This window comes from Labeo rohita, chromosome 6, assembly GCF_022985175.1.
Source record: "Labeo rohita strain BAU-BD-2019 chromosome 6, IGBB_LRoh.1.0, whole genome shotgun sequence".
In the NCBI taxonomy this organism is placed as follows: domain Eukaryota; kingdom Metazoa; phylum Chordata; class Actinopteri; order Cypriniformes; family Cyprinidae; genus Labeo; species Labeo rohita.
This window is the reverse complement of record NC_066874.1, coordinates 14,625,005-14,652,817: the sequence shown is the minus strand read 5'-3', so window position 1 is coordinate 14,652,817 and position 27,813 is coordinate 14,625,005. Positions and strand designations below refer to the sequence as shown.

General features: G+C 35.4%; 1 protein-coding gene across 2 annotated transcripts in view; it reads left to right on the top strand.

Annotated features, from left to right (window-relative positions):
* The window catches only part of usp43a (ubiquitin specific peptidase 43a), a 95,679-nt gene that overhangs the window by 1,402 nt on the left and 66,464 nt on the right, over positions 1-27,813 (top strand). For both annotated transcript variants that reach the window (XM_051112728.1, XM_051112727.1), the window contains exon 2: positions 7,800-7,949. In XM_051112728.1, coding sequence (XP_050968685.1) covers positions 7,800-7,949 — 150 coding nt within the window. The remainder of the gene's footprint in view (positions 1-7,799; positions 7,950-27,813) is intronic.

Genomic DNA, 27,813 nt, shown 5'->3' with positions numbered 1-27,813 from the left:
CTTAGAGTAGGAGGCGACAGGTGAATCACCTGTCAACAATTCTACCAACTTGTTTTGCAGGAATGCAGGATGTTTTTAATTGCCAAAAGGAGTTTTGTTAGAAGAACAGTCATTTGTTTGTTTGTTTTTCAGTTTTGCAAGAATACAACAGACTTTCATGTTGCATACTAACTGACAATAACACTCCTTTAAACATTAAATGCATTTAAAAACAGGCAGATAAACAGGAAATGAATTCTGTCATCGACTAACAACAATCATAGCTTGCTCACAGCTATTTAGTTGTGTGCATATGCCTTGAAGGCACAGTATCTACAAGCTTGTAACTCAATGCTTGTCCAGAGACAGAGAGAGAGTGAGAGAGACAGAGAGAGAGGAAAAAAGAGAGAGCTGCACATTAGTCCACATTCTTTACAGACTTTGCCCCTGGTGTTCCCATTCATTCAGATCTACCATATTCGCCTTTATACTGTGGACAATTTCTGTGCTGTCCATAGACCTCATTAGCTTACAGTATCAAGAGTATCAAAGTGTACTCTTTTTAAAATCCTTCCTTTCTCAGAATTACATTGTGTAAGTTATTCTGAAGCAATTGTTGTATAACATTTAGTGCTTTCAAATAGATTAATCACAATTAATCGCATCCTACATAAAGGTTTGCGTTTACATAAAATATGTGTACTGTGTATATTTATTGCATATATAAATACACCGACAGGCATGTATACATTTAGGAAAAATATGTAATATTACATAAACACAGACTTTTATTTTGAATGCAATTAATCGTGATTAATCGTTTTGACAGGACTATTTCTCATATATGCTTATTATTACGTTTATTATGTTTTTGTGCACAAAAATTCAAGTCATTTCTGCAACACCCTCTCAAATTTATCTTATGGCCAGGATTTTAAAATGAATTTAAATTAATTTAAGATTTTAAGTTTATTATAAACTTAAAGTGGATGTACAATGGATATAAAGTGGATGAGTTCTTTAGTGTATTTGTAATTACAGATTGAAAAGTCTGTGTGTGTTTATCCTCCATTGTGGAGACCAAAATGTTCCTACAAGGATAGTTAAACATTTTTGACGTTGTGGGGACAGGGAGAGGTAGGTTTAGGTTCTGTGGATAAAAAAAATTGTTGTATTAGTATAATAGTCTATAGCAAGTCACCCCAAAGATAACTGTACAAATGTGTGTGTGTGTGTGTGGACTGTTTGTGTGTTTCTGCGTCATCTCGGTTACCCAGCAAGGTGCAATACTGATACACAGACCACCTTGAGCACAGCTTGTGCTCTGCTCAGACATCATCCTAAGATGCATGTTTCTGATGTCGGTCCCATTTTCATGCATTCCTCTTAACTTCTCAACAACACCTTTTTCGATTCTAATGTATATCGTAACCAATATAATTTTAGTTCCTCTGTGATAATACATGGCACTTCCATAGGAACAGATTGCATTCTACTATAATAGTTTTATAGTAGTATTTCATCAAATTCAGATGTATGCTTGTCTTGTTTACAGGGTTTGGTATTCAGTACAGTAAAGACATTAAACTGTGTCGTAGAGGCCACAGTGGTTATTTAGTCTCTGAGGTGAGGAGATAAATGATGAGGGTGAAGAGCAAAGGCATCGCTGATGTTCAGGGGAAAGTGAATAATACAGCGTCTGGAGATCAGCAGAAACTAATGACTGTCCTCCATATGGAGAAACAAGACAGACTTGATGACTTTTATTGTCTGTCTGTGTTTTTTCTGCTTTCTGATTTTCCTTCCTTCCTGTCTGCCTCTAAATCAGGGGTGTCAGTCTCAACACACTGTAATGGCAATTTGTAACTATTCTACATTCTGGCGAATGGACGGCTAATTAGTATGAATTTGTGCATCTCATTCATACGTTTTTGTACGATCTGCTTTTGTCTCACTGATGGTTTAAACTGGACTACATGCTTATTTTTTTTTCTAAAAATGTTATATTTCTGTACAAATTCATATGAAAACATTGAGACATTGATGCAGAGAATATTGCACAGAATGAGTTTTATACTGCTTAGAATTTTACTGTTTTATGAACCAATACTGTGGTAAAACAAACTGAAACTTGACTAATTTTGTTCTTTTAGGCTTTTAGATTACATACAGGCCCTACATGACAAATTAAAAAAAAAATAGTGTTGTCAATTGATTCATCATGATTAATCACATCCAAAATAAACATTTTTGTTTACATAATATATGTGTGTCTACTGTCGTGCATTTATTATGTATATATAAACACAAACACAGATATATATTGAAAATATTTACGTGTTTACACGTATATATTTATATTCATGTAATTGTTATTATGTAAAAATGTATTTCATATATAAACAAAATTTTTCTTAAATATATACATGCATGTGTGTGTATTTATATATATGTAGTAAACATACACAGTACACCAGGGTTGCCAGGTTTTCACAACAAAACCCACCCAATTGCTACTCAAAACTAGCCTGTTCCAGGGGTTTAAAATAAAAGTTTTTTTGCAAGGTTCATTTGGTAAAAAATTTGCATTTCAGGGGCTAAATATTACGTTATTAGGGTCGCTTCAGTCCACGGCAACAGTGTTAAAGTGAAAACCATGGACTTGGCAACACCTCAGTACATAAACATATATTATGGAAACAAAAACTTTTATTTTGGATCATGTGATTAATCGTTTGACAGCACTTAAAAATACCTTCATAGTATTAATCACCTCAAAATTGTACAGATTTTACTTAACAGAGCCAAGTTTGTATATAATCTGTCCACTACTGCTGTTTGCGATATATTATGAAGTGGAAAAATTAAATGGCTGGCTCTGGGACAGTTGTATGATGTGTATAGTTAAAGAATGTTTCCAACACTTGACAGATTAAAGGAGAACTCCACTTCCAAAACAAAGATTCACATATAATGTACTCACCCCCTTGTCATCCAAAATGTTCATGTCTTTCTTTCTTCAGTCATAATGGACTGATATGGTGCCCCGATTTTGAACTTCCAAAATGCAGTTTAAATGCGGCTTCAAACAGTCCCAAATGCGTTTGTAAACGATCCCAGCCGAGAAAGAAGGGTCTTATCTAGCGAAACGATCGGATATTTTTCTAAAAATAATACAATTTATATACTTTTTAATGTCAAATGCTCGTCTTGTCTTACTCTGCCTGGACTGTTTTTGTTCCAGTTCATGACAGTTAGGGTATGTCGAAAAACTCCCATCTCATGTTCTCCCTCAATTTCAAAATCATCCTATACTGCTGTTTTGGGTCGGTACCGACTGGGTCGGTACTTCTGTAGTGATGTAGGATGACTTTGAAATGATTTTTGAGGTTAAGGGAGAAAATACGAGAAATACGAAAATATGAGTTTTTCTTTAGCCAGAATACACGGAGTTCAGCAAGGCAAGACAAGCATTTGAGAATAAAAAGTATTTCAATTTTATTTTTTTAATGAAAATAACCAATCGTTTCGCTAGATAAGACCCTTCTTTCTCGGCTGGGATAGTTTAAAACCGCATTTGGGATCGTTTGAAGCCGCATTTAAACTGCATTTTGGAAGTTCAAAATCAGGGCACTATATCAGTCCACTATATGAAGAAAATGCTAAAATGTTTTCCTCAAAAAACATAATTTCTTTACGACTGAAGAAAGAAAGACATGAACATCTTGGATGACAAGGGGGTGAGTACATTATATGTAAATCTTTGTTTTAGAGGTAGACTTTAAGACAAAATGTTAATCAGTCCTTCTGTTAATAGGTTAAATATTCCATACTAACAATATGGACACATGTTTTTGTTTTCTTGTCACCATGTTTTTACTTTTACCCTCAAATCATCTCACAATTCAGATTGGATTCAGCCTGTATTCAGCCCACTGGCAATGTCTTTGACATCTCTGGTCTAAATGGAAAACTAGTTGATTGTAAAATGAAAAGAAGAATGTAGTACAGGCACATTCCTGTCTGGTAAGCTTAAGAATAGGAGAGAAACTCTGCTACAGTGCTGAAGCTGAGGTTATGTAATGCCGTCATTCATCACGTTGCTTAGTGAATTGGCAATGGAACCAAGACAGGTCATGTTAACCTGCTAGACTTGTTTGTCATTCTTGTGTAAGAGAAGGGAGAGGTTTGTCCTCGGAGGGAAGTGAATGGAGACCAGTAATTTTGTCCAAACTAATTCTCACACAAATTATATTGGCTGCCATTTGACCATTGGACCTTGATGTACTAAGAGAAGGTTGAAAAAACAAAAATGAAATATTTTACAATTTACAAGGTTTCAGAGTCTCTGTTTCGCGACGTATGTGAAGTCCAAACATTCTGTTGCAGTATGAAAGGGCTGATTGTTGATCCGTCACTTGCTTGCGATTGTGAGGAAGAAACTCAAACCTAGTCAGTCAGATTTAAATCTGTTAAGAGACGGGTTTCAGCTGAACTCAGTTGAACTTATTATTCTTATCCCCAGGGTATGTCTCATACACCTGTTAACCTAGAGTGGCTGTATATACGTGTAAAATAAAAGACAGCCTGAAGTTCCTGTTGTTGTTCACATTTCAGTGCAGTAGAAGTTACAGTCAGTTTACAGCCTGCAGTCCTGGTTAAACAAGTGTTCATGTGTGTAAATGTCATAAAGCTGCTGTACGAGGACATATCTGGAACTTTGGACTTGTTTTACTCTTGCAGACATAATTTGAATTGATAAAGGGTGCCTCTGCAGCAGGTAAGTTGTTGAGACTGAAATAACATGCAGTATGGAACAGTGAGAAAGCCCTTAATGGAACAGTACACCCAAAAAGGAAAATTCTGTCATCATTTACTCACCCTAATGTCATCCCAAACTTGTATGACTGAATTTCTTCAGGCGATATTTTAAGAAATGTCTCAGTGTTTATGATTACCATATAATTTACCATATAATTTTGGTTTGGCTAACAAAATATTGTAGAATACTGCGGAACAAACGTTTTTGGAACAACAAAAGGGTGAGTAAATAATGACAAAATGTCAAGATTTTTTAATGTTAATCTCTTTAAGTCATTGAGTGGAACTTGAGAACCTGAGCAGACAGATTTGTAAATGAATCATAGGCCAGTTCTAATTTCACTGAAATGATTCATATTGCAAGAACGACTTGTTCACAAACTGGACAACACTACTGTACTTCTCAGTTACGGTCGGTTTCTGACACAAGGTTTTGTATGGCTTTAGAAGACATAGAATATAGTGTACAAGTAGCATAAACCACTTTTATGCTGATTTCACATCAGTTTCTATTCATTATAATTGCATTACAAAAAGAGCAACCATCTTTAAAGCTTGACATGAGGGCGAATAAACGAAGTGTGAATTTTCATTTTGGGTGCACCATTCCTTTGATACAGTTGAACGAGCACTATAAATGTTGTTTATGCTGTAAATAAACTTTTTGTACTGGTTGGTGTAATACTGAACCTTATGAAATGACAAACTATTTTCTTATTTTCTATTATTAAACATATTTCCTTTGAGGAATGGAAAATAAAGTATTTAAGGTTTTTTGTTTTTCTTAAGAGATGAAATCCACAAAATGAGGTGCTATTAGAGTAGCAGTGCAGAATTTATAATACTGAGTATAACCCATATATTTCTGGAAGCTTTGTGATTCTCAAAATCTGCTTCTATCCCAGATCAATCCAAATATGATAAGCAGATAAGGAGATTATTATGATCTGATTATGACATTGTGCTAATGTGCTCAAATTCCTTTTCATACATTTAACCTGTTCTTGATGTCCGTCTTTGTTCAAAAGTCACACAGGACATTTGGTAAATATACGTTTTTTAGGCCTGAATTCACTGACTACAAATCAAGTATAAACCTAACTTTATAAGGCTTTTATAAGTTTGCATAGAAGAAAGTGAAAAACTTCTCTTCGGGTGAAAAAGTGTTTTTCTTAGACAACTTTGCAGCTTAAAATGTCATGGTTTAGTACACTAACAGCATATGTAACCAAACTGCAACTCACCTTGTATGTTTTAAGAATATTGATGATATATATTTTTTGTACAACAGTCAAGGATTGTTCACAACAAAAAATATGACTATAAGGCTCAGTTTACACCTGGTATTAAGATGTGTTTACAGTCACAAGTGAATGATGATAAATACAGGTGTAAACAGTATAAAAGGTTTTCAGCTTGTCCAGTTTTGACCTCTTCCAGAGGTAGCTGAAAACACATTCAGTTGGGACTGCTTTTGTAGTGTAGACGCTCCTGTGGTCAAATGGGTTTAAACAGTGACAAAAGGCCTATTTGCCACCCACTGAACATGTGAGTGTTTTTTAAGAAGATGTTTTTTATGACAGTGAACCAAAACAATTGATTTTAACTTTAATATGTTGTTCCAAAACACACAGATTATGACCAAAATTACTGTTACCAATTGTATCTTTTTCACACAAGCAGTGTAATGACTTCATTCAATCGTATTTATGTGCTACACTCTGTGCTCCCTTTTGCTGTGGATCATACAAAATAATTAGTAATGACCTGAATAAGATATTTCACACAAAATACATATAGTCCACAAGAGAAAATAATATCTCAATTTATAAAAATGACCCTGTTCGAAAGTTTACATACATTTGATTTTTAATACTGTGTTGTTAATGATCCACAGCTGTGTGTGTGTGTTTTTTAATTGATAGTTGTTCATGAGTCCCTTGTTTGTCCTGAGCAGTTAAACTTCCCACCGTTCTTCAGAAAAATCCTTCAGGTCCCACAAATTCTTTGGTTTTTCAGCATTTTTGTGTATTTGAACCTTTTTCATCAATGACTGTATGATTTTGAGATACATCTTTTCATACTGAGGAAAACTGAGGGACTCATATGCAACTATTACAGATGGTTCAAACGCTCACTGATGCTCCAGAAGGAAATAACAATCCATTAAGAGCCAGGGGGTGAAAACTTTTGGAATTTGAAGATCAGGGTAAATTTAACTAATTTCGTCTTTTGGTAAACATGTAAGTGTTTTCTGTAGCTTATGTACTAAATGCAGTACTAAATGACAAAAATATGATATTGGAGCAAAATAAGAAAAATTTGTTCAGTTCATAAGTTTACACCCTTGGATCATAATGCATCGTTGAGTCCCTCAGTTGTCCTCAGTGTGAAAAGATGGATCTCAAAATCATACAGTCATTTTTGGAAATGGTTCAAATACACAAAAATGCTGAAAAACCAAAGAATTTGTGGGACCCATCTGAAGGATTTTTCTAAAGAACAGCAGGCAGTTTATGAACAACTATCATTCAGATAACAACACAGTATTAAAACTCAAGTTCATGTAAACTTTTGAACGGGGTCATTTTTATAAATTCAGCTATTATTTTCTCCTGTGGACTATATGTAAACATCTTTTATGTGAAATATCTTATTTAGGTCACTACTAAATAAAAAAAAATGCATTTTGTATGATCCCTCTTATTTTGGTAAAATAATTAGCATTTTGCAGATTCTGCCAAGTGTATGTAACATTTGACTTTAACTGTATCAATATAGCTATTGTTCTTGGTGTGAATTTGCTTTTTAGCTCTCTTCCTTGAATCTTTTTGTTGGAGTAGTGTTAAAAGAGTGTGTTATGGCCGTATGTCAGAACAGCTGTGATTTGACCACAGTATCAGGTCATGTGAAGAGAAAAAATATTTGTATGACCAAAGTTAGCATGCGATTCATCCATGTCAGTATTTATCTGACACAATCTCCCGCTCTTTCCCTAGAGTGTTGTGTCCAAGTATGGCTCTCAGTTCAAGGGGAATGCTCAACATGACGCTTTGGAGTTCCTGTTGTGGCTTCTGGACTGTGTGCATGAAGATGCCAGCCTCTCCATCAACAACAACCACAGCAACAAAGCCAAGCCATCCAGCAAGGTAATACCCTCAGTTCAATTAATTACAAAACTTTAAAGACATACGCTGTGTCTGAATATGCCTACTTCCATACATTATGTGAAAAACAGTATGGCAAATTAGTAGTATGTAGAGAGTAGGTGAAAAGTATCTGGATGATATGACCTACTACTTTAACCGAGATTCTGGAGTGCACATTTGATGGACACTTCTCTATTCCATGTAGCCATTGGAGAGGAGTTGTGAATGGCAGTAAAATGACACAACTGTCACTGTCAGGTCACATGACAGTGACATGGTGGATAAAATACACAAAAATTTCATTCATTCTACCCATATTCCTCCTACATCAAACATTCTTTTTTAACATTCAAAGAGTAGGTACAAAACCAAATGTAAGTGCCTACTCAACAAGTATGCAATATTTAGACACAGCAATATGAAAAATATCTACATAAGCTAGTCGAATGCAGCTAGTCTATTGTCCTGACTACAGGGGGTGCTTCCCCCAATTCAAACATTACAAATACAGCTATTACAGGACTATAGGACTAAGTAGTAGGACTACATTCAACATTAAATTTAGCTTACCTGAGGATAAACACTGCAAGTTTGTCTTATTGTTTGAAACCCACTGGACTGAATGCAATAACTGAATGAACATTTTCTGTGGTCCTGAGACTTCCACAGTAGCTGTCTATAAAAACATTAACAGCTAAATAACATTGAAAATGTCACAACCTGCAACCTTAAACAGCTATTTCGATTTGATTTTAATATAAAAATATTTTTGACTTGAATGAAACCAGTTATATATTTGTGAGTTTATAGGATGCATTTACAGATATTTTTAGACTGATTTGGTTTCCCCTTCATGTTACTGCACACAGTTTGTTGCATAAGATGCACCCCACATACATGTAGTGTTTTATCAATGGAAGAAGAACTATTCATGCAGTTACATCCAAACTACCAGTCGTCTCTTGTGTATCGCTTTACATGCTGTTTCTACCAAGTCTGTGGCCTCAAACTCCATTAAGCTAATGAGAAGGAAGTTGCAGCCTAAGACATGACTCCCCCCTGTGTATGATACATTGGCTGACTAGTTTTCCAGTTTCATTTGTTAACTTTTGTGCTAGAGCGAGGGTGTAGGAGGGAAAGATGAGTGGGTGGATTGGTGTGGGGGTGTTGTGAATGTGTTGTAACATTTAGTATATCTCACTGAGACCTTATTGTAAGTGTTTATTCTCTTTAGAAATCAATGAAGAATTTAAGAGCATGGAATGTTAATTAAAAATTCACTGGGGTGTTTAAAAGAAGGTGCAGGTTTATAATCACATAATCACCTTTTCGGAGTTTGGAGACTGTTAGAACGCAGTGGATTGTACAGGGTGTCAGACAGCAGCAGGTCAGCTGAAGTCTGTGTTTTGGCATTGAACACACTTCAGCCTTTGTCTGCTGTAGTGGCAGCGAATGAAGACGCCAAGCCTGCATGGTAATGTGGCAGCTCCATCAAGAGCCATTTTTAGACTTATCACAGAATGGGTCCGTATCTCTGGCCCCTCGCATCACACTGGTCTCATCCAAACAGAGACACAGTTATTAACAGCCAGACACTTTCAGACCCTGTTATTGCTTATAATTTGACATTTGAGTTCTCTTATGAACACTCTTGTTTAAAGCAAAACAGCTTTAAACCATGTCTGCGATTGTTGATTATAAAGAGGATTTTTATAGTTTTGGTGTGCTCATGGCTGTATTGCAAGTGAGAGGCGCAACGTGAAGCAAATTTAGCACCAGTTTGTTATTACTGATTGGCCTATAAGCTAATTTACATGACTCTAATTAATGATTGTTCATGCACACAATGAACATGCTTGTGGTTGGTTACAGTGGTGCAGAAATGTTAAACTAGTGCAAACCTTTCATCTGAGCAGAAGCAGATATTGAAAGAATGCTATAGACCTAAGTAAAGTTTCTCATGGGTGGTTTATCATCGCAACTGTAATTCGGATTATTTTCTGAATCTAACATATTTAATGCTTTATTGTGCCTCAGTCAGTTCCAATTAGTTCCAGTCTGTGTTAAACCGGTACTTAACCATAAATAGATTCTGGGTTGGCCGTTTAATTGTTTGATGGGTAATTATGTAATTGACCAAACAATTACCAGTGACCACTTTTTGTCAGTTGGAGCTATGTGTCATAACGGTTCAGTTGTTTGACTAATACCGTCCAGTGTTTTTTCTTGAAACTAAAACTAAACCTATTAAAATTATTTTCATTAGTTTGACAGTAAAGCTGAAATAAAATCTGAATATTAGATAAATAAATCTGTAAATATAAAAGTAAACATTTTGTTTTAGAACACATTGGAATTTGGAATTGGAATTTTCCTTTAAAGTCTAAAACAAAATATAGAGTAATTTGTTTAATATCAGTTTGTCATGTTATTATTTTATGTATGCCCTAATGTTTTTTGAAGCTTACAAAATTGCAAGTCGTAACCGAAGCAAAAAACTGAGGACAGGTCGAAACATAACAGGAAAAACAAGGAAATGCTAAAAAATTATTTTAAACAGAAGAGGGTAATGAAGTACCTCTGTATGTTTTATGAAGCCTTTGAAATCGGTCAAAAATATGCAGACAAATCACAGTAATATAAAGAGTAAGCCCATTGAGTATTTCAAGATCTAGCTCTTTATTATCGTTGTATTAATGTGAATCAAGACACACCTTCAGCAGGCACAAATTTATTCAGTAAGGTAAAAATATGTCCTGTGTTTCACAACACTGCCTAATTATTCACCTTGGTGTCAAATAAGCTGTATAACTGTCAGGGGATGAGAAATTGTGGGAAGGCCTTGATAATCTTAGACCCATTTAAAAAACATGTCTCAGTCCACAAGTTACATTTCTGAAACAGATCTGAAGCTGTTAAGAACAGTCCAGTCTGTTGACACAGTAGGCCAGAGACTTATTTGCCAATGTTGTAGTTAAGACCAGCTCATTTAAGTCAGAGTAGGGTGGGTCCAAGTCAAGACCAAGACCGGAAGACCCTTGTCAAAAAAAAAGTACAATACAGCATACTTTTAAAAAGAGTACTTATTATGGAAATTGTATACTTCAAAAGAATATTGAATACTAAACGTTTTCTGACGCTTAACTGCATGTTCCTTATATTTAAATGAAAATGTAGTATTATATGATTGTACTTTCAATTGTATATCATATGAAATAACCCCCACATATAACATACATTAAATCACCCCATAGCAGATCTATTCGCTTGTTAAGTCTGACATCACGCGTCACCTCTTCCGTGAATTCCGGGTCCAAATGCTCAGATGACATGAGAAAACAAAAAACGGTGCTAATTATACACTCACAATGTGATATAATACTACCAAAAAATTATAATCCTACCCTTTAACTCTATACCGAAATCCCAGATAGCCAGACAATGAAAATAGAATAGAATAGAATAGAAAAATTATTTGTGTTTGAGACACTGTGAGCACGGAGACTGTAGTGTACACCGTACATTTGAAAACATTTAGCTTAAATGTTTAATATGAATAAACAGTGCTTTAAAAGCCTGCTGAGATAGTATTCTCAAGTGAAATGAGTTGGGGCTTGGACCTGGAAGCAGCATTCGTTGGTACGTTCGTTGCACGCATTACGTCACCACTTAGCAAGTGGATAAAGGTGGAGCTGGGGAAGATGGAGGGTTTCTAAAGTGTGCTGCAACTGCTACAGCAAGCAATAGTTGAGTATTTGAATGTTAAGCAGCAAGCTCATTGGCTGCTGATGTGAAAAGAAACCAATCAGCTGTGACATGTGAATAATGATGTGGATTGGATTTAAAATATTTTTAGAGAGAGAGAGAGCAAAAGAGAGTAAAGAGAGGCTGGTCAAATGTTTATCCTGGGCTGTTTGTAAAAGAATGTCAAAATGATTTGCCATGAAAGTGTTCACTTCAGTGGTTAACCTCAAAAGTTTGAGAGTTTACTCAGAGATTATAACTCATTCAGTCTGTGTACCAAAAAAAATTATAATCCTCCCCTTTAACTCCATACCGAAATCCCAGATAGCCAGACAATAAAAATATACATGTAAATAAATAAATATAAAAATGATTTGTGTTTGGGATGCTGTGAGCACGGAGACTGTAGTATATACAAGCTTGAAAACGTTTAGTTTAAATGTTTAATATGAATAAACAGTGCTCATAAACGGCTGTTGAGATAGCATTCTCAAGTGGCTTGGACCCGGAAACAGCATTCGTTGGATGCATTACATTATCACTTAACAAGCGATTAGCCTGCTATACTGGGCCTACATGAATGTATGTAAGTTTGCATGATAATTGATAAATGTATATAGATGCATAGTCACTTTACCAACCAGAATCACGATAGTGCTCCCACTTTAATATTTAACCAACAAAATGGAACCTTTTCTGAAGGAAATATTTCTTGTATATATGCCTCCACTGCCTCAAAGCCCAGCTGTCCATCTGTAATTTACCATCATCCATTTATCTGACTTTCAAAGTATGGAACAATTAAAGAGGTCAAATTTGCATTCTTCTCCACTGAGCTCTTACAGACTTTCTGGGGGTAAATCATTTCTGAAGTGGTGAGTTTTGCAACTGACAAACAAAGCTGCATTTCACTTTACACTTAGACGCTGAATCCAGATTCGTTCAATAGTCACTGTGAAATCTCTTTGCTTTGATAAAAGTGGTGCTTGTATGGTTCCAAGGATGTTCTGTTCACAAGGATTAACTTACTGGTCTTTCATTCAATAATGATTGTGTGGGTTATTTTGTTATTAGACCTACAGGAAAGCTTCTCACAAAAAATTCCAGTAACACTTTAGTATAGGGAACAATTCTCACTATTAAAGGAGAAGTCTACTTCCAGAGCAAAAAATTACAGATAATTTAATCACCCCCTTGTCATCCAAGATGTTCATGTCTTACTTTCTTCAGTTGATAAGAAATTATGTTTCTTGAGGAAAACATTCCTAATTTTTTTCTGCATATAGTGGACTTCAATGGTGCCCCCAAGTTCGAACTTCCAAAATGCAGTTTAAATGCGGCTTCGAATGGCTCTAAACGATCCCAGGCAAGGAAGAAGGGACTTATCTAGCAAAACAATCTGTCTTTTTCTAATCAAATTGACAATAGATATACTTTTTAACCTCAAACGCTCGTCTTGTCTAAGTCTGTGTGAAAATCTGTTTGTTTGGTTTTTTTTTTTTTCCCCGGTTCAATACGGTTACAATACAGTTAGGGTATGTCGAAAAAGTCCCATCTCATTTTCTTTCCCGACTCTAAAACAGTGATATAGGGCGATCATATACTATTTCGACATACCCTAACTGTCTTGACCAGGATTACAAAGACTACACATGGGCATCACAGAGACAAGACAAGACGAGCGCTTGAGGTTAAAAAGTAAATAAATTGTCAATTTGTTTAAAAAATGACAGATCATTTCACTAGATAAGACCCTTCCTCCTCGACTGGAATCATTTAGAGCCATTTGAAGCTGCATTTAAACTCCATTTTGGAAGTTCAAACTTGGGGGCACCATTAAAGTCCACTCTGAGAAAAATTTGGGAATGTTTTCCTCAAGAAACATAATCTTATCAACTGAAGAAAGAAAGACATGAACATCTTGGATGACAAGGAGGTGAGTAAGTTATTTGTAAATTTTTGTTCAGGAAGTGGACTTCTCCTTTAACTAGTTGCTTATTAGCATGCTTATTCATAATATTGGCTATTTGTTAGTACTTAAAAAGCATCACCATATTCTACATCCCTAATCCTGCCCAAACCCTAAATTTAACAACTACCTTACTAACTACTAATGAGCAGCAAATTAGTAGTTTACTGAAGCAAAAGTCATAGTTAATGGTTTGTTATTGTTAATAGCAATAATTGGACCTTAAAATATAGTGTGACCCTATGTGAATACTTACCTAAAAAAATTTTTAACCTTAAATGTTAATTAATTTAGAGTATTCTAAATGAGCAAATGACAGAGGATATTTATTTGCATAAAACACGCTTAAACCATTTCCATATAATGGTTTTCTGCACATCTTTGCCTTTGCATCCTTTCATCACACTCAGCAAACATGTCTCTAAAGATGCATTCTTTCCTCAGAGCACACAGCAAAATCTCTGAGCAATGCCAAGTGTGCCTCAAAACCAGTTTAAATATAAATTCCTTTTATAGAGACCCAGATTACAGACCTCTCATTAGCCATCTGTACAATGCTTGTTTGTTATACAGAGAAACTTCACACTATAAGGTAGCACTGAATATGATGAAACATATTAAAGATGAAAGATCTGTTTATCTACAAAATTTCATTTTAACAAGGCTGTAAGGCCACAGAGAGTATGCAGTGTTTGCATACATGTGGTTTTAATTGTTACTACATCTTTACGTAAAGTCAGAATAAAATGCTAAAAATAAAAATGCATCTTGATACCATCATGTAGAAACAGCCACTGTGTGTATCTGTATCTGTAGCAGTGGTTAACTGATTAAACAAAATTAGCTGTTTTTAAATTATACTCTATGTGAGCAGAATTAGATGTGGGTGGGGCTTACATATTAGTGTATGAACTGTAAATGAAACAAGCCCATGTTTAGATTGGTTTATTATTTAATTTAATATAACTAACACATATTTAGTTTCTACTGTATATAGCAGATATGTTCTGTATAACTTTACTTGTTTTTTTTCTTATATAATATTCCTTATATAACTATTTTGACAGTGTCTATTTATACTTGGTGCAAACAGTATCCACCACTTATTTCACCTTCCCTCACCATATACACTATATGTGAAGTGCATCCTGCTTGAGGAACGTGTGCTACATAAAAGCATGTTTTCTTGTGTGGAAGGTCTAAACATTGACAACCATAAATTATCATTTTAATGTGATGTTCATAAAAAATATATATTTTATCCATGATGAATTTGATTTAGCTAATTATTACTTTTGTTATTAGTGGTGTGTTTCCAGATAAAGGCACATCATTGAATGATTCAGCATTTTTTGAAGGATCTGCCACTTTTGCTAGAGCCAAATACTGGTGTATAATGGTGTCATTGGATTCAGTTTAGGCTGACCCCAAGTGTTTCATGAAAAAACTATGTTTGGTCACTTTCCATGTCGATCAGATGGCTTCTCCCCGTGGTGGCATGTCTAATCTGCAAGACTCTGAATGTAAAGCCAAGACTGTTCGCTTAAAGTGAAGAGACTCTGGCGAGACTGCTGTCCTAATCTGATCCCAGCTGTCGTGACTTTCCTTTAGATTCTTAGTGGCGCTGAAGTCTTAGAGGAAAGAACAAACAAATAAGAAGATTCTAAGAAACAAGGAAGGTAGATAGCCACCCACTGGATGAGCTTTACAGTATGTTGTTGTTTTTGTTGTTTAGTTAGAGTGTCCTGATGGCCTTGAATGCATCATCTCTGTGAATGTTTATGCCAAATCTCTTTTACGCAGTGACTGGAAATAATTCAGATTTAAATGGCATTTTGACAACATGAATGATAAAAGGAAAAGTTAACCATCAGGCTGTTCTTAACCCCTATATGACTTATTTTGTGAAACACAACAGATGAATTCTGAAGAATAATTTTGCCATACTATAAAGGAATGATTCAGTACTTCATGCTTCAACCATCTCTGAGAATTTACGGCAGTACATTTTCCCCTTTAAAACACCGCTGCTACACTACATTCAGTAATAAATTTCAAGAAGCTGCTGTTGTACTTTAAATCATCTGTTTCAAGCAATATTTCCATTGTTTTTTCCTTTTTTGTTCAACAACAGTTGTTTTGTACAATAAAGCTTATAGCTATTATTTAGTATCTATTATTTCTTTATTAGTCAAATCATAAATCATTAGTCTGTAATCATCTCTCAGTTTTAGCATTTAGCAGTGTCATGTTAAAAATAGTTAAACATTTTTAAAATGTGTCTTGGGGCTTCGTCTAGCAGTTTTGGAATGCAAGAATGTATTCTGTGTGAACACCTTCTAACTTATTCTTTTTCATTTCAACATTTTTGTGGGTGAATCAGCATCATAGATCAAGGTTGAATCACTGTTGAATTCTGTTTCGATTTTGCAAATGCATCAACATTTTTCAAATATCTTTCATACAGATCTTAGTACACAATTTCAATGTTGAAGTATTTTGTTAACTTTTTGCAACATTTAGACTTAAAATTGTTTTAACATTGAAGGTTGGTCATATCCCAGCTGGGTTTGATTAAGATCTAATGCAACATTATTTCTTTAATGCTGAATGGTAGATCAATCCGTTACACAACCCACTAACTTGTCAATATAGTTTAGCAAATCTCCAGTGCATTAAAGGGGTCATCGGATGCCCATTTTCCACAAGGTGATATGATTCTTTTTTTTTAAGGTCTTAATGAAAAGTCTATAATATACTTTGCTTAAAAATACTCAATTGTTGTGTAAAACAACACCCTTTTTACCTGTCAAAATGAGCTCTGCAAAAATCATCCCATTCTGAGGGATTGTTCCTTTAAATGCAAATGAGCTCTGCTCGCCCCGCGCCCCTCTCTTCTCTCTGTTGCTCTGAAAGATTGTTTACTTAAGCCGCATTTTGCGTGTTAAGCCGCAAAACTTGCTAACTAGCAAGTTATTAGGAAAGGTGATTGCAGAGATTCATAAAAAAAAACCTTATACTCACTTCTGCTGTAGGTGAAGCTGGATGACAAATGATTTGCGCGAACATAGACTCATTTATGTAGATCGGGAGGCGCATTCCCTTCACAAACAAACGTAAACCACTGCATCTTCAGCGGCTCAGATGTTGGGAGTAAATGACAACCACTATGTTCATTGTTACATCCAGCAACACAACATCTCAATCACACAATCTGAGATATTCTTGTCTAAATTACATCCCTGCTCCAGCATCAAAACAGTGGAGATCGACTGTTACAGCTGGTCTGAGGTAAGACGCTCATGTCAATCAACTATCGTGGGAGCGGCCTCTGAGAGAATGGCTAGATTTGAAAAAGGGGATATTATTTTTACAGATTAATTAAAAACCACTGTATGGATTTTTATCATTATAGGGTAGATTTGTACATACACTGCCAATACACATTAATGTTCAAACAACATGTAAAAGTGAAGTTTGCATCCAATGACCCCTTTAAATGCCTACTCACAAAGCTACCAACAATGCAACAACCACGTGACCTCTGATAAAATCACTGGCAGTGGGGCTTTAGTGTGTATGTTGGTCTTGTCCCCAAAGAGTTGAAAACTATTCCTGTTCTGCTATGAATTCAGACATTGTCCCAAGAACGTCTGTTGTAAAACAATAGTAGAGTAATGGCTACCTAGTTATTTCAGTGGGGGCCCTGTAGGTCAAACACACAATGAAGAGAGCTCTTTAGAAACAGTGAACTCTGTCACACTGGATCACTTTTGGACAAGCCTCTATAAACACAGCTCTGAGATTGAGACATTATGAATATTTAACAAGTTCAGCCTAAGAAAAACGGAGAGAGTGAGTGAGAGAGCGAGAGGTGGAAGTCATAGAGAGAGGGAGGCATATGCCACAAAAGAGAGAGGAACATTAGCCTGGGAATTGATCGGCTGAGAGGGCAGAATGCACATCCGGCTCACCATCACTCGCTCCTGAAACCTCAGGGGTGCTTTAAAAACTGCACCATACACTGCATAATGGCATCCTACCCTCTTTATGAACCCTTTAGAGCTGAATAGGTGTATTTTAAGCACTTTTAAACATAATAGACTTTTAATGACCCCCTTGTGAGATGTTTTGCTTTTTTCCTTGTTTTTTCCATCATATTCTGTTGTGTTCACTAGATGCTAGATACATTCTTTGTGACAAAGATAATTTTTTTTTATTTAAAATGTGCATTTATCTAAATGGCAGCAAAATTGAGATGACATTTTATTTTAGTGTTTTATACTTTTAGCAGTGCAAGAATTATGGAAAAGATCCATAATATATTTATACGCTGAAAACGCATAGTGAATAAAACTGTATAAATTTGTAATAAAGTGTATGTCTGTGATTTGAACTGTTCATAATGTCTCTCTCCTGTGATTATATGCCATTGGTGTCCATTTAAACCCTCAGCTAGCAGGTACCCACCTGACACATATACATGTTCCCTAGATACTATTAAAGGGCCTGTAATGGATTTCACTGCTGCTTGAAATATTTAACACTTTTTTTAGGAAAATTTGATTAAACCGATGAATATTTCAGATAAACTCCCTAAATAGTGCAGAGAACAACTAAAATATTCAGAGGCATCTAAACTTTTGTCTATTCTTTGACGTGAGGCGCAAGCAGTAGAGTATGTGTTGCTGATGGAGGTGTGTGTGGTTGGTGGAGGTGTGGGCTGGTTTTATGTTTGTGTGTGTGCATCAGTATCCTATTGCTGTTTTTCAATCAGTTCTCAAGTAAAGATTTTAAAATCAGTGTCAGATATGAAAAGTTTTCTTTGGGCTCAATTTGATTCTGTTGAAGAACCCTTTAAATGTTAAAGGGATAGTTGACCCAAAAATGAAAATTCTGTCATTAATTACTCTCCCTCATGTTGTTCCAAACTCGTAAGACTTTTGTTCATCTTCAGAACACAAATTTAGATATTTTAGATGAAATCCGAGAGCTTTCTGACCCTGCATAAACAAAAATTCAACTACCACATTCAAGGCCCAGAAACATAGTATCACTAATAGTATCACAAACACTAATGTTATAAAGCTATAATTGTTCTGCGCAAAGAAAACAAAAATAACGACTTTATTCAACAACAATTTTGTGTCAGTCTTCAACGCGCATTTATGAGAGTACCGCGACTCTTGCGTGTGGTGCTGCTGACGTACGAGCTGGAGTTCTAACATAGAACATCCATCTCACTTAGATGGACAAAACTAGTAAAGAAACGGGTGAATGGGTGAAGTCGTTTTTTTGTTTTGTTTTGTTGTCTTGAATGGGGTAGTTGCTTTGCTGTCTATGCAGGGTCAGAAAGCTCTCAGATTTCATAAAAAAAAAAACATTAATTTGTGTTACGAAGATGATCGAAGGTCTTACGGGTATGGAACGGCACAAGGGCGAGTAATTTTCACGGAATTTTCATTTTTGGGTGAACTATCCCTTTAAGAACTGTTCAAATGTTTAGGGCCTCTTATGCTCACCAAGGCTGCATTAATTTAATTAAAAAAGAACAGTGACGTTTTGAAATATGATTACAATTTAAAATAACTTTTTTCTATTTCAACCCTTTAACTGTTACTCCCATTTTTGATCATTGACGTGACAATGCACTATTCAATGTTTATGAACGAAAACATTTTATAATATGATCTTAATGTATATTTTTAATAGTAATGCAATGTCTGATTTTAAAATGGTTTTCAAAGGATGCGTTTTGAGATTTTAAGTTTTCAGCTGATTATGATATCTAAAGCGTGATAGGGAAAAAGGCAACAAAGAAAGTCTTTTTGTGACAAAGGTCAGAACTCTTGTCATAAATGAATCTATTACTTTTCCTACATAATTTGTAACACAAATCAGTGGTAAAAATATCTATTTAGGAGTTTTAGACCTTTATAATAATATATATGGTTTGTCATGATTAGATTAGGATTTATTTGTAATACGGTGAAGTAAACGTAGGCGTCCCGTATACGGGACAGGGACAGTTAGGGGGGTTCAAATAATTTTTGAAATGTAATTTATTGCTGTGTTGGAAAATATGAATTTTCAGGGCAGCCATTACTCTACTTTTAAGTGTCACTTTATCCTTCAAAAATGTATCCTGCTCAAGAAACATTTCATATTATTATCAAAGTTAAAAGCAGTTTTGCTGCTGATTCTCTGATGAATAGAAAGTTCAGCGTTCATAAAAAGAACATAATTTATCTGAAATAGAATTTTTCTAACAATTTAAAAGTCTTTACTGTCACAATTTTTAATGCATCCTTGCTGATTTGAATAAATAAAACATCTTACTGACACCAAATACATAATATATAAAATATATAACATATCAAAAAGAGCAGCTTGGACATTTGATTGAATTTGCATTGAGTCAGGGGTGTAAACTTTGGAACAGAATGGAGATGTGTACAATTATCGTATTTTGCCTAAATATCTTTTTTTTTTTTTTCATTTAGCACTGCCCTTTAGAATCTACAGATTCTAGACACTTACATGTTTCCCAGAGACAAAATAAGTTAAATTTACCCTGATCTTCAAATTCCAAAAGTTTTCACCCCCCGGCTCTTAATGCATTGTGCTTCCTTATAAAGCATCAGCGAGCCTTTGAACCTTTTGTAATAGTTGCATATGAGTCCCTCAGTTGTCCTCAGTATGAAAAGATGGATCTCAAAATCATACAGCCATTACTGGAAAGGGTTCAAATACGCAAAAATTCTGAAAAACCAAATAATTTGTGGGACCTGAAGGATTTTTCTGAAGAACAGCGGGCAGTTAAACTGTTTAGGACAAATAAGGGACTCATGAAAAACTATCACTAAAAATAACAGCTGTGGATAATTCAGGTAACAACACAGTAGTAAGAATCAAGCATATGCAAACTTTTGAACGGGGTCATTTTTATGAATTCAACTATAATTTTCTGTGGACTATAAGTAAATGTCTTTTGTGTGAAATATTTATTTCAGGTCAGTGTTAAATAAAAAATAAAAAGCATTTTGTATGATCTTTCTTATTTTCGTAAAATAATTAACATTTTACAGATACTGCAATTTCTGTTGTGTGTAAACTTTTGACCTCAACTGTCTATGTTAGGAATAAAGTGAATTTTGACACAGTTGCTTTAGGCATAGTTTTTGTCTTTTGATTCAAATATTTTGTAAGATTCATTCATCAGATGACGTACAGTAGCTCAAGCTCAACTGCTGAACTATATCAAACTAAATCAAAAAACCCTTTAGCAAGTTTTCATGATTAACATGAAGGTGAAAAACAATGTCAGAATTTTAATTTGTGAACTCTGCCTTTAGGATGAGCCAGTGAGCTCTTGTTTTATGTTAGTGTGAGGCCCCTGTGAGAGGAGATGAAACTGTCACCTCAGTTATTCCTTCCTGAAGCTAAAGATTGGCTCTGTAAAGCACAGTATAGCTCATGCTGTGAGTGGGTGTGTATTTTGGATGTATGTGTGCGTGATTGTGTGTGTTGTGAATCGCATCTAATCTCAGCTGGATTACATTCGCTGTGGGGGTGTATAGGATGGTGGGCTGGCATGCTGTATCGCAGAGAGGTCTAGAGATTACTCGCATAGCAGGGGTTTGAATCCTCTCTGTGTGTGCATGTATGCGTGTTCACACCCAGGTGCTTTTTGGGATTCTGGCGCATTTTTCCAGTCATCTCAGCTGTATGCTCTATTTATCATCTGAATGACTGACTGATCAGCACCCAGCTGCCCTTTTTCCATTATTAAACATGGGTTTGGCAGTATCATCTATATATTGTATGGTATTCGTGGTTGCCTATAAACACCCAAGCATTGAAAATATTATGGTGACAGTATATCTGTTACACAGTCTTTTTGTAATGCATTCATCTGCAGAGCTGTAAAACTATTCTTCAGGAGTAAAGAGGAAATGTTATCTGCTCTGATCCCACACATTTTATTTTTCCACAAAACAGTCTGCACTGTTCCTTTCCTTGTACAAGATTAGGCTCACTGTTCTTTAAAAGCTGTTTGACTGGTACAGTATAGTCACCATGCAGCAGAACTTTTCTGCTACTTTCTTTTAAGGGTGAGATTTTCTAAATCTGCCTATATTTCTGTTTGTGTATCTGTTTATCTATCTGCCCATCCGTCCATCCAGTCATTTGTTTATCTACTAATCTCTCTCTCCCTCTTTCTATATATGTATAGATTAACAAAGAAACAAATTAAATAAGTTCAACTATTTGTATATGTATGTGTTTATATATACTACATTTAAAAGTTAGGGGCCAGAAAGATTTTTAATTCAGCAAACATACATTAAATTGATCAAAAGTGGCAGTAAAGACAGGAAATGGACAGGAAATGTTCTTTGAACTTTCTGTTCATCAAAAGGGTTTCTATTAATTCATTAGAAATGTTACTTAAAGGGGAAGTTCACTTCCAGAACAAACATTTACAGATAATTTACTCACCCCCTTGTCATCCAAGATGTTTGTCTTTCTTTCTTCAGTGGTAAATAAATTATATTTTTTGAGGAAAACATTTCAGCATTTTTCTTCATATAGTGTACTGCTATGGTGCCCCGAGTTTGAACTTCCCAAACTGCAGTTTAAATGCGGCTTCAAACAATCCCAAATGTGGTTGTAAATGATCCCAGCTGAGGAAGAGGGGTCTTATCTAGAGAGCTCAGTTATTTTCATAAAAATAATACAATTTATATACTTTTTAATGTCAAATGCTCGTCTTGTCTTGCTCTGCCTGAGCTCTTTTTTTTTCCAGTTCATGACAGTTAGGGTATGTCAAAAAACTCCCATCTCATGTTCTCCCTCAACATCAAAATCGTCCTATATCGCTGTTTTACCTTTTTTGTTAAGGGCGTTTGATCTTCTTTGCGTGTTCACTTTGCAAAGACTGGGTCAGAACTTCTGCAGCGATGTAGTATGATTTTGAAATGATTTTTGAAGTTAAGGGGGAAAATACAATTGGAGTTTTTCGACATACCCTAACTGTCTTGAACCAGAATACACAGAGTTCATGCAGAGCAGGACAAGACGAGCATTTGAGATTAAAAAGTATTTAAATTGTATTTTTTTAAACGGAAAAAATGATCGTTTCACTAGATAAGACCCTTCTTCCTCGGCTGGGATCGTTTACAACTGCGTTTGAGATTGTTTGAAGCCACATTTAAACTGCATTTTGGAAGTTCAAACTTGGGGCACCATTTCAGTCCATTATATGGAGAAATGTTTTGAAATGTTTTCCTCAAAAAACATAATTTCTTTACGACTGAAGAAAGAAAGACATGAACATCTTGGATGACAAGGGGGTGAGTACATTATCTGTAAATTTTTGTTCTTGAAGTGGACTTCTCCTTTAAGCACAAGATCAGCATATTACAATGATTTCTAAAGAAATGTGTGTCACTGAAGACTGGAATAATCTTTTCTGAAAATTTGGCTGTGCCATCACAGGAATAAATTACATTTTAAAATATATTTAAACAGAAAACAGTAATTAGATTTCACAATAAATGCAGCCTTGGTAAACATAAGAGGCTTATTTCAAAAAGTTTTTAAAAATCTTACCAACCCAAAACTTTTGTAGTGTATATTTGGTCAGAATGTCTATCTTTAGGGTTGAAAATGATCTACATTTCTGTGTTCCAGCCCTCATACCAAAAGGGTCATTTTGCAGTCCTGACCTAACCATTGACAATGATGAGTTTCAAGCCTTTGCTCATTGTTGTAGATGTCAAGGACAGGATAAAAGACGATTGTTACTGATGCTTGTGTCCTTCTGGAGCTATACTATTTTTTCCTGCTCTTCTTCTTTACTTTAGGCTATTAGGCCATCAGGCCAGACCACAAACTCCATGTTGCTTTACCAAAGCTTTACCTTTACTTTAAACCTCGTCCACTCAGGGTCAAATTACATTATACATCCTGATTTTAACCACACTATTTGTAATTATATCAAGTATGTAGCAGTACTATTAATAAAATATTCCTATTAGACCCTGCGTAAGAATAATCAACTACTTTAAATAATATTGTACAGTTAAATATTACATATTGCATTAACAATATGGCATTCCTCACTTTTTCTGATTATTTTTGCAATACGTGCCAGAGGGGGTCATATACAGGAAATGTACAGCTAATGCCCTTGAGTCTGTAAATAGCATTAACATTTCATCTTATCACATGTCTACAGGTTTGACCGTAGCATGAACATATCAGATTGGAAAGACATCAAATAGATGCACCTAAACTGTGCTGGTTCATGTTTGAGAAACTACTGCAGCTGAATAATGGCCAGAAAAGCTCTGAATATGGGTTTTATTCCACTAATTGATGACCGCTGAGTGCTTTTTGAGCTCACTGAAAACACTGCAGCTATGCCATCTAAGTCAATCTAAGGGCCGTAAAATTATTTAGAGGCTAAATTTGGCCAGCAAGTCTCTAGCTGACCAAGCCTGCTGTACAGTCTTCCTTAGATGCATTTGGTATGTAAACTGATATTTTACAGAGCTGTGAGAAACTTTTAATACCCTGTAAAAGTTATTTAGAATCAAGTTTAATTGTAGAATCCTTAACAATTACAATTGCCCCCACATTATCAAAATTTTTATCTACTGGGACACCAAGTGAATTAGATTCAGGTTCTCAAGCTAAGCTCTCAATGTGATTCTGATTCAGTTGAATTTAGCTGAATTTAATTATAATGGTTTGCTTGAATATGAAAACAGTATTCTACAAGTACAGTTATTAAGGACAGTATTTCAGACTTATTACAAGTCGCTAATCTTTTTTTAAGTGGTTGCATTGTTTGTTTTGTGTATGTTTGTATGTGTATGCAGCCCATAACTCAATGTCATTTTCAATCACAGTAAGTATAGACATCACAATATAGTCATTCTTTCTTAAATGTGTCATGTCTCTATACTGAGACGTTGCTAATTGAAATTAAAGCCAAACCCAGTATTTCTCAACATTTTGTCATCTAAATGGCTGCTGATTAAATTTGAAAAAAATATTAAATTGCTATCAAACTTCACTTAAGGCAAATTATTCACTTAAGGCAAATTATCATATTTTCATTAATACTTACTGTCTGCTGCCTACTCTTGCTTAGAATAAAGCCAACTAATATTTATGTCTCTTAAAGGAAGAATTCACTATTTACAGATAATTTACTCACCCCCTTGTCATGCAAGATGTTTATGTCTTTCTTTCTTCAGTCATAAGAAATTGAAAACATTTCAGGATTTCTCTTCATATAGTGGACTTCTATGGTGCAGACGAGTTTAAACTTCCAAAATGCTGTTTAAATGCAGCTTCAAAGGGCTCTAAAAGATCCCAGCCAAGGAAGAAGGGTCTTATCTAGCAAAATGATCAGTTATTTTTCTTTTTTAATTACAATTTATATACTTTTTAACCTCAAATGCTTGTCTTCTCTAGCTCTGGATGTACTCTGTGTTTTTTAAAAAATACTGTTTTGCTAGATACGACCTAAAGATCCAAATTTCGAGGGTTATTAATACCATTGTTATATATCTCCACATTGCCCAGCCCTAAGTGCCCAGATGTGTTTTGTGAAAAGTGCTAAGTAAATCTGACTTACAAAGCAGGCTTCAAAATCACTTTTGCCACTAAAGCATAATTTCTTTTGCTATTGTCCTGAATTTCCAGAAGTTGCAGTACAACTCCCCTGCTGCTTAAAAACCGATTTAGGTAGCACTGCTACAGAGAAACTTCTAATTTGGTACATTAACAAATATTAATTTTCAAAATAACAGTATGGTCTCCAAAACCATGCAGCTGAGCAAGTCAGTTCAGTGAAACACTGTGACACTGGGAAGTGCTGTACAAATACAATTAAAATGTTTTATGCTGGCCATTAAAATAGGAACAGAGTAAAAGATTATTATTGGAATTTTAAGAAGTTTTATTACTCATTCAGAGTGAGTAAAGGAAAGAAGATTCTGCTCTACTCTGCTCTTTGACTTAAGACATGCAAGCCAGGTAATGTAATAAAAGTCCTATAACATTCTCCAGCAGCTGTGCTTCTGGATGAAAAGAGGTGCGTGACCTCTCTCAATGAATAGCAAATCACTAAAAACCCAGCAGATCAGAGCCTCTGAGGAGCCCTTAGAGTGAGTGCAGAGCGTGAGATGACTCGGAGAGAGAGGCATGTGAATGTCTAATTGAAATGCAGAAACAGAAAAATAGAGAGCGAGATAAAGTGACATATGGATAAACAAATATAGAGATAGAGGGTCGTTGGAGTGAAATGCCTGTCAGGGTTTTTCCTCTCCTGTGAGTGCCAGTGTTTGCTGTGATACCGTAAGCCCCGGCTGAATAGCCTGAATTAGCAGCTGCTATGTGTGTCTGAAAGAATAGCTGTGAGTCAGCCCCTTTCCTGCAAGACTAGCATTTCATCCCCCTTTACATGCCTCTCTGTCTGTTCCTCCATTCCCGCTGACCTCCCACCTTTTCTTTTCACATGACTGTTGGTGCCGCCCAACTGATGCAAGAATAAAAGGTTCTTGGAGGGGTTTCTGGTAAAGAAAGAGCACAAGTACAGAGTTGAGCTGAAATCTCTGTACAGTCCTTAAATGCCTCTGATCACAGAGAAAAGCCCTGAAGGACACCAATTAACTGCCCTTGCTGGACTGTTGATGGAAGTGGACAAACAACAAAGGCCATTCTAGGATTTCAGTCTTGCTATCTGATCAGAAGCAGACATGACTCTGAGGAATATTTCTTCCGGGAGGTTGCTTTTAAATCCTGCTCGACTGACAACTTTATTTAAGTAATAAAAATAAATCTATCAGAAGGTGTACAGGGTTCCCATAAGTAAAAATTTGGACACATAAGACACTGAAAAAGAGAGTTTTCCCCCAATGAATGCTTATTGATAGTAAAGCAGTTGTTGTGGTAGCTGTGGCCATACAGAATAAGGCATTATGTGCTTAATAAACAGGCAATATGCTAATAACATGCATGCTAATAAACAAGTAGTTAATGGTTATTAGTGTTCCCTAATCTGAAGTATTACCAAAATTTTGAATGTTATCTATAAGCAAATTATGCTAGGCTTTTCTGATCCATTTTCGCAATATCTTTAACTGGCTGGGTAGGGTTGCGTCCTTTGCTCTGTACTAGTTAGTCTGAACCCTTTGCTTTGTAACTTGTAGTTCTGGAGTATTAACTAACTAATATTCTGGAATTACATTTGCAATTAAATATGGGCAAAAAATAAATACTAATAAAACATTTATTACTTATTAATTATTTACATTTCTGCTTTTGAAACCTGACATATTTAATATTCTTGTGAAATACATGTGCTATATTTCTTAAAAATAAATTGCACTCGGTTTGATTTGTTTGTTTTGCAGTTCATGCATTTGTATGTGTAATTTAAGTGTACACCTTGGGGCCACTGTGTATTAGTAACGGTGGCTTGATTGCATTACATTTTGTGATTTCACTGGAACAACAAGCATTTGGATGAAAGATGGAACTGGACTCGTATGTCTGACAGCTGCCTGATGTCTAGTCAGTCTTTGTTCTTATTGTGAGAGACAGAAAAAGAGGGATGGAGAAAGCCCATGGTGACCCATAGCACTAGCAAAGGATGAAGTTTTAAAAGCTGTTTTATACTTTTCAAAGCCTCAAAGCCCCTTTGGTATTCATATCCTGTACACACAGCTCTGAATTGTTGACCAATAAGGAATAACTTTTATCAACTCTTGTAAAGGATTGTGCATATTTATAAATGACTCATACAGACACTTCTCAAAGTAACGCAAGTGAAATACTTGACGTGTCTCTGATTCATTTGTTGTGAAAATGTTTCAGCAGTTTTCTTACTACAGGGAGAATATAGAGGAAGAGAGATATAAGGCAAGTAGAGGAGATATGTCATCCTCAGTGGATTTCCTTACAAACATCCAAATCCACAGGCAGGAGGATACTCACACTGTCCTCTGTGGGCAGACAGATGGATGCAGTGGATAAAAAGGATTTGTAGATTCAGTGTGACTCATGAACTTTTCATCACAGCTTTTCCCTTACTTCCTCCTACTTCTTCCTTCACTTCCTTATAACCCTCCC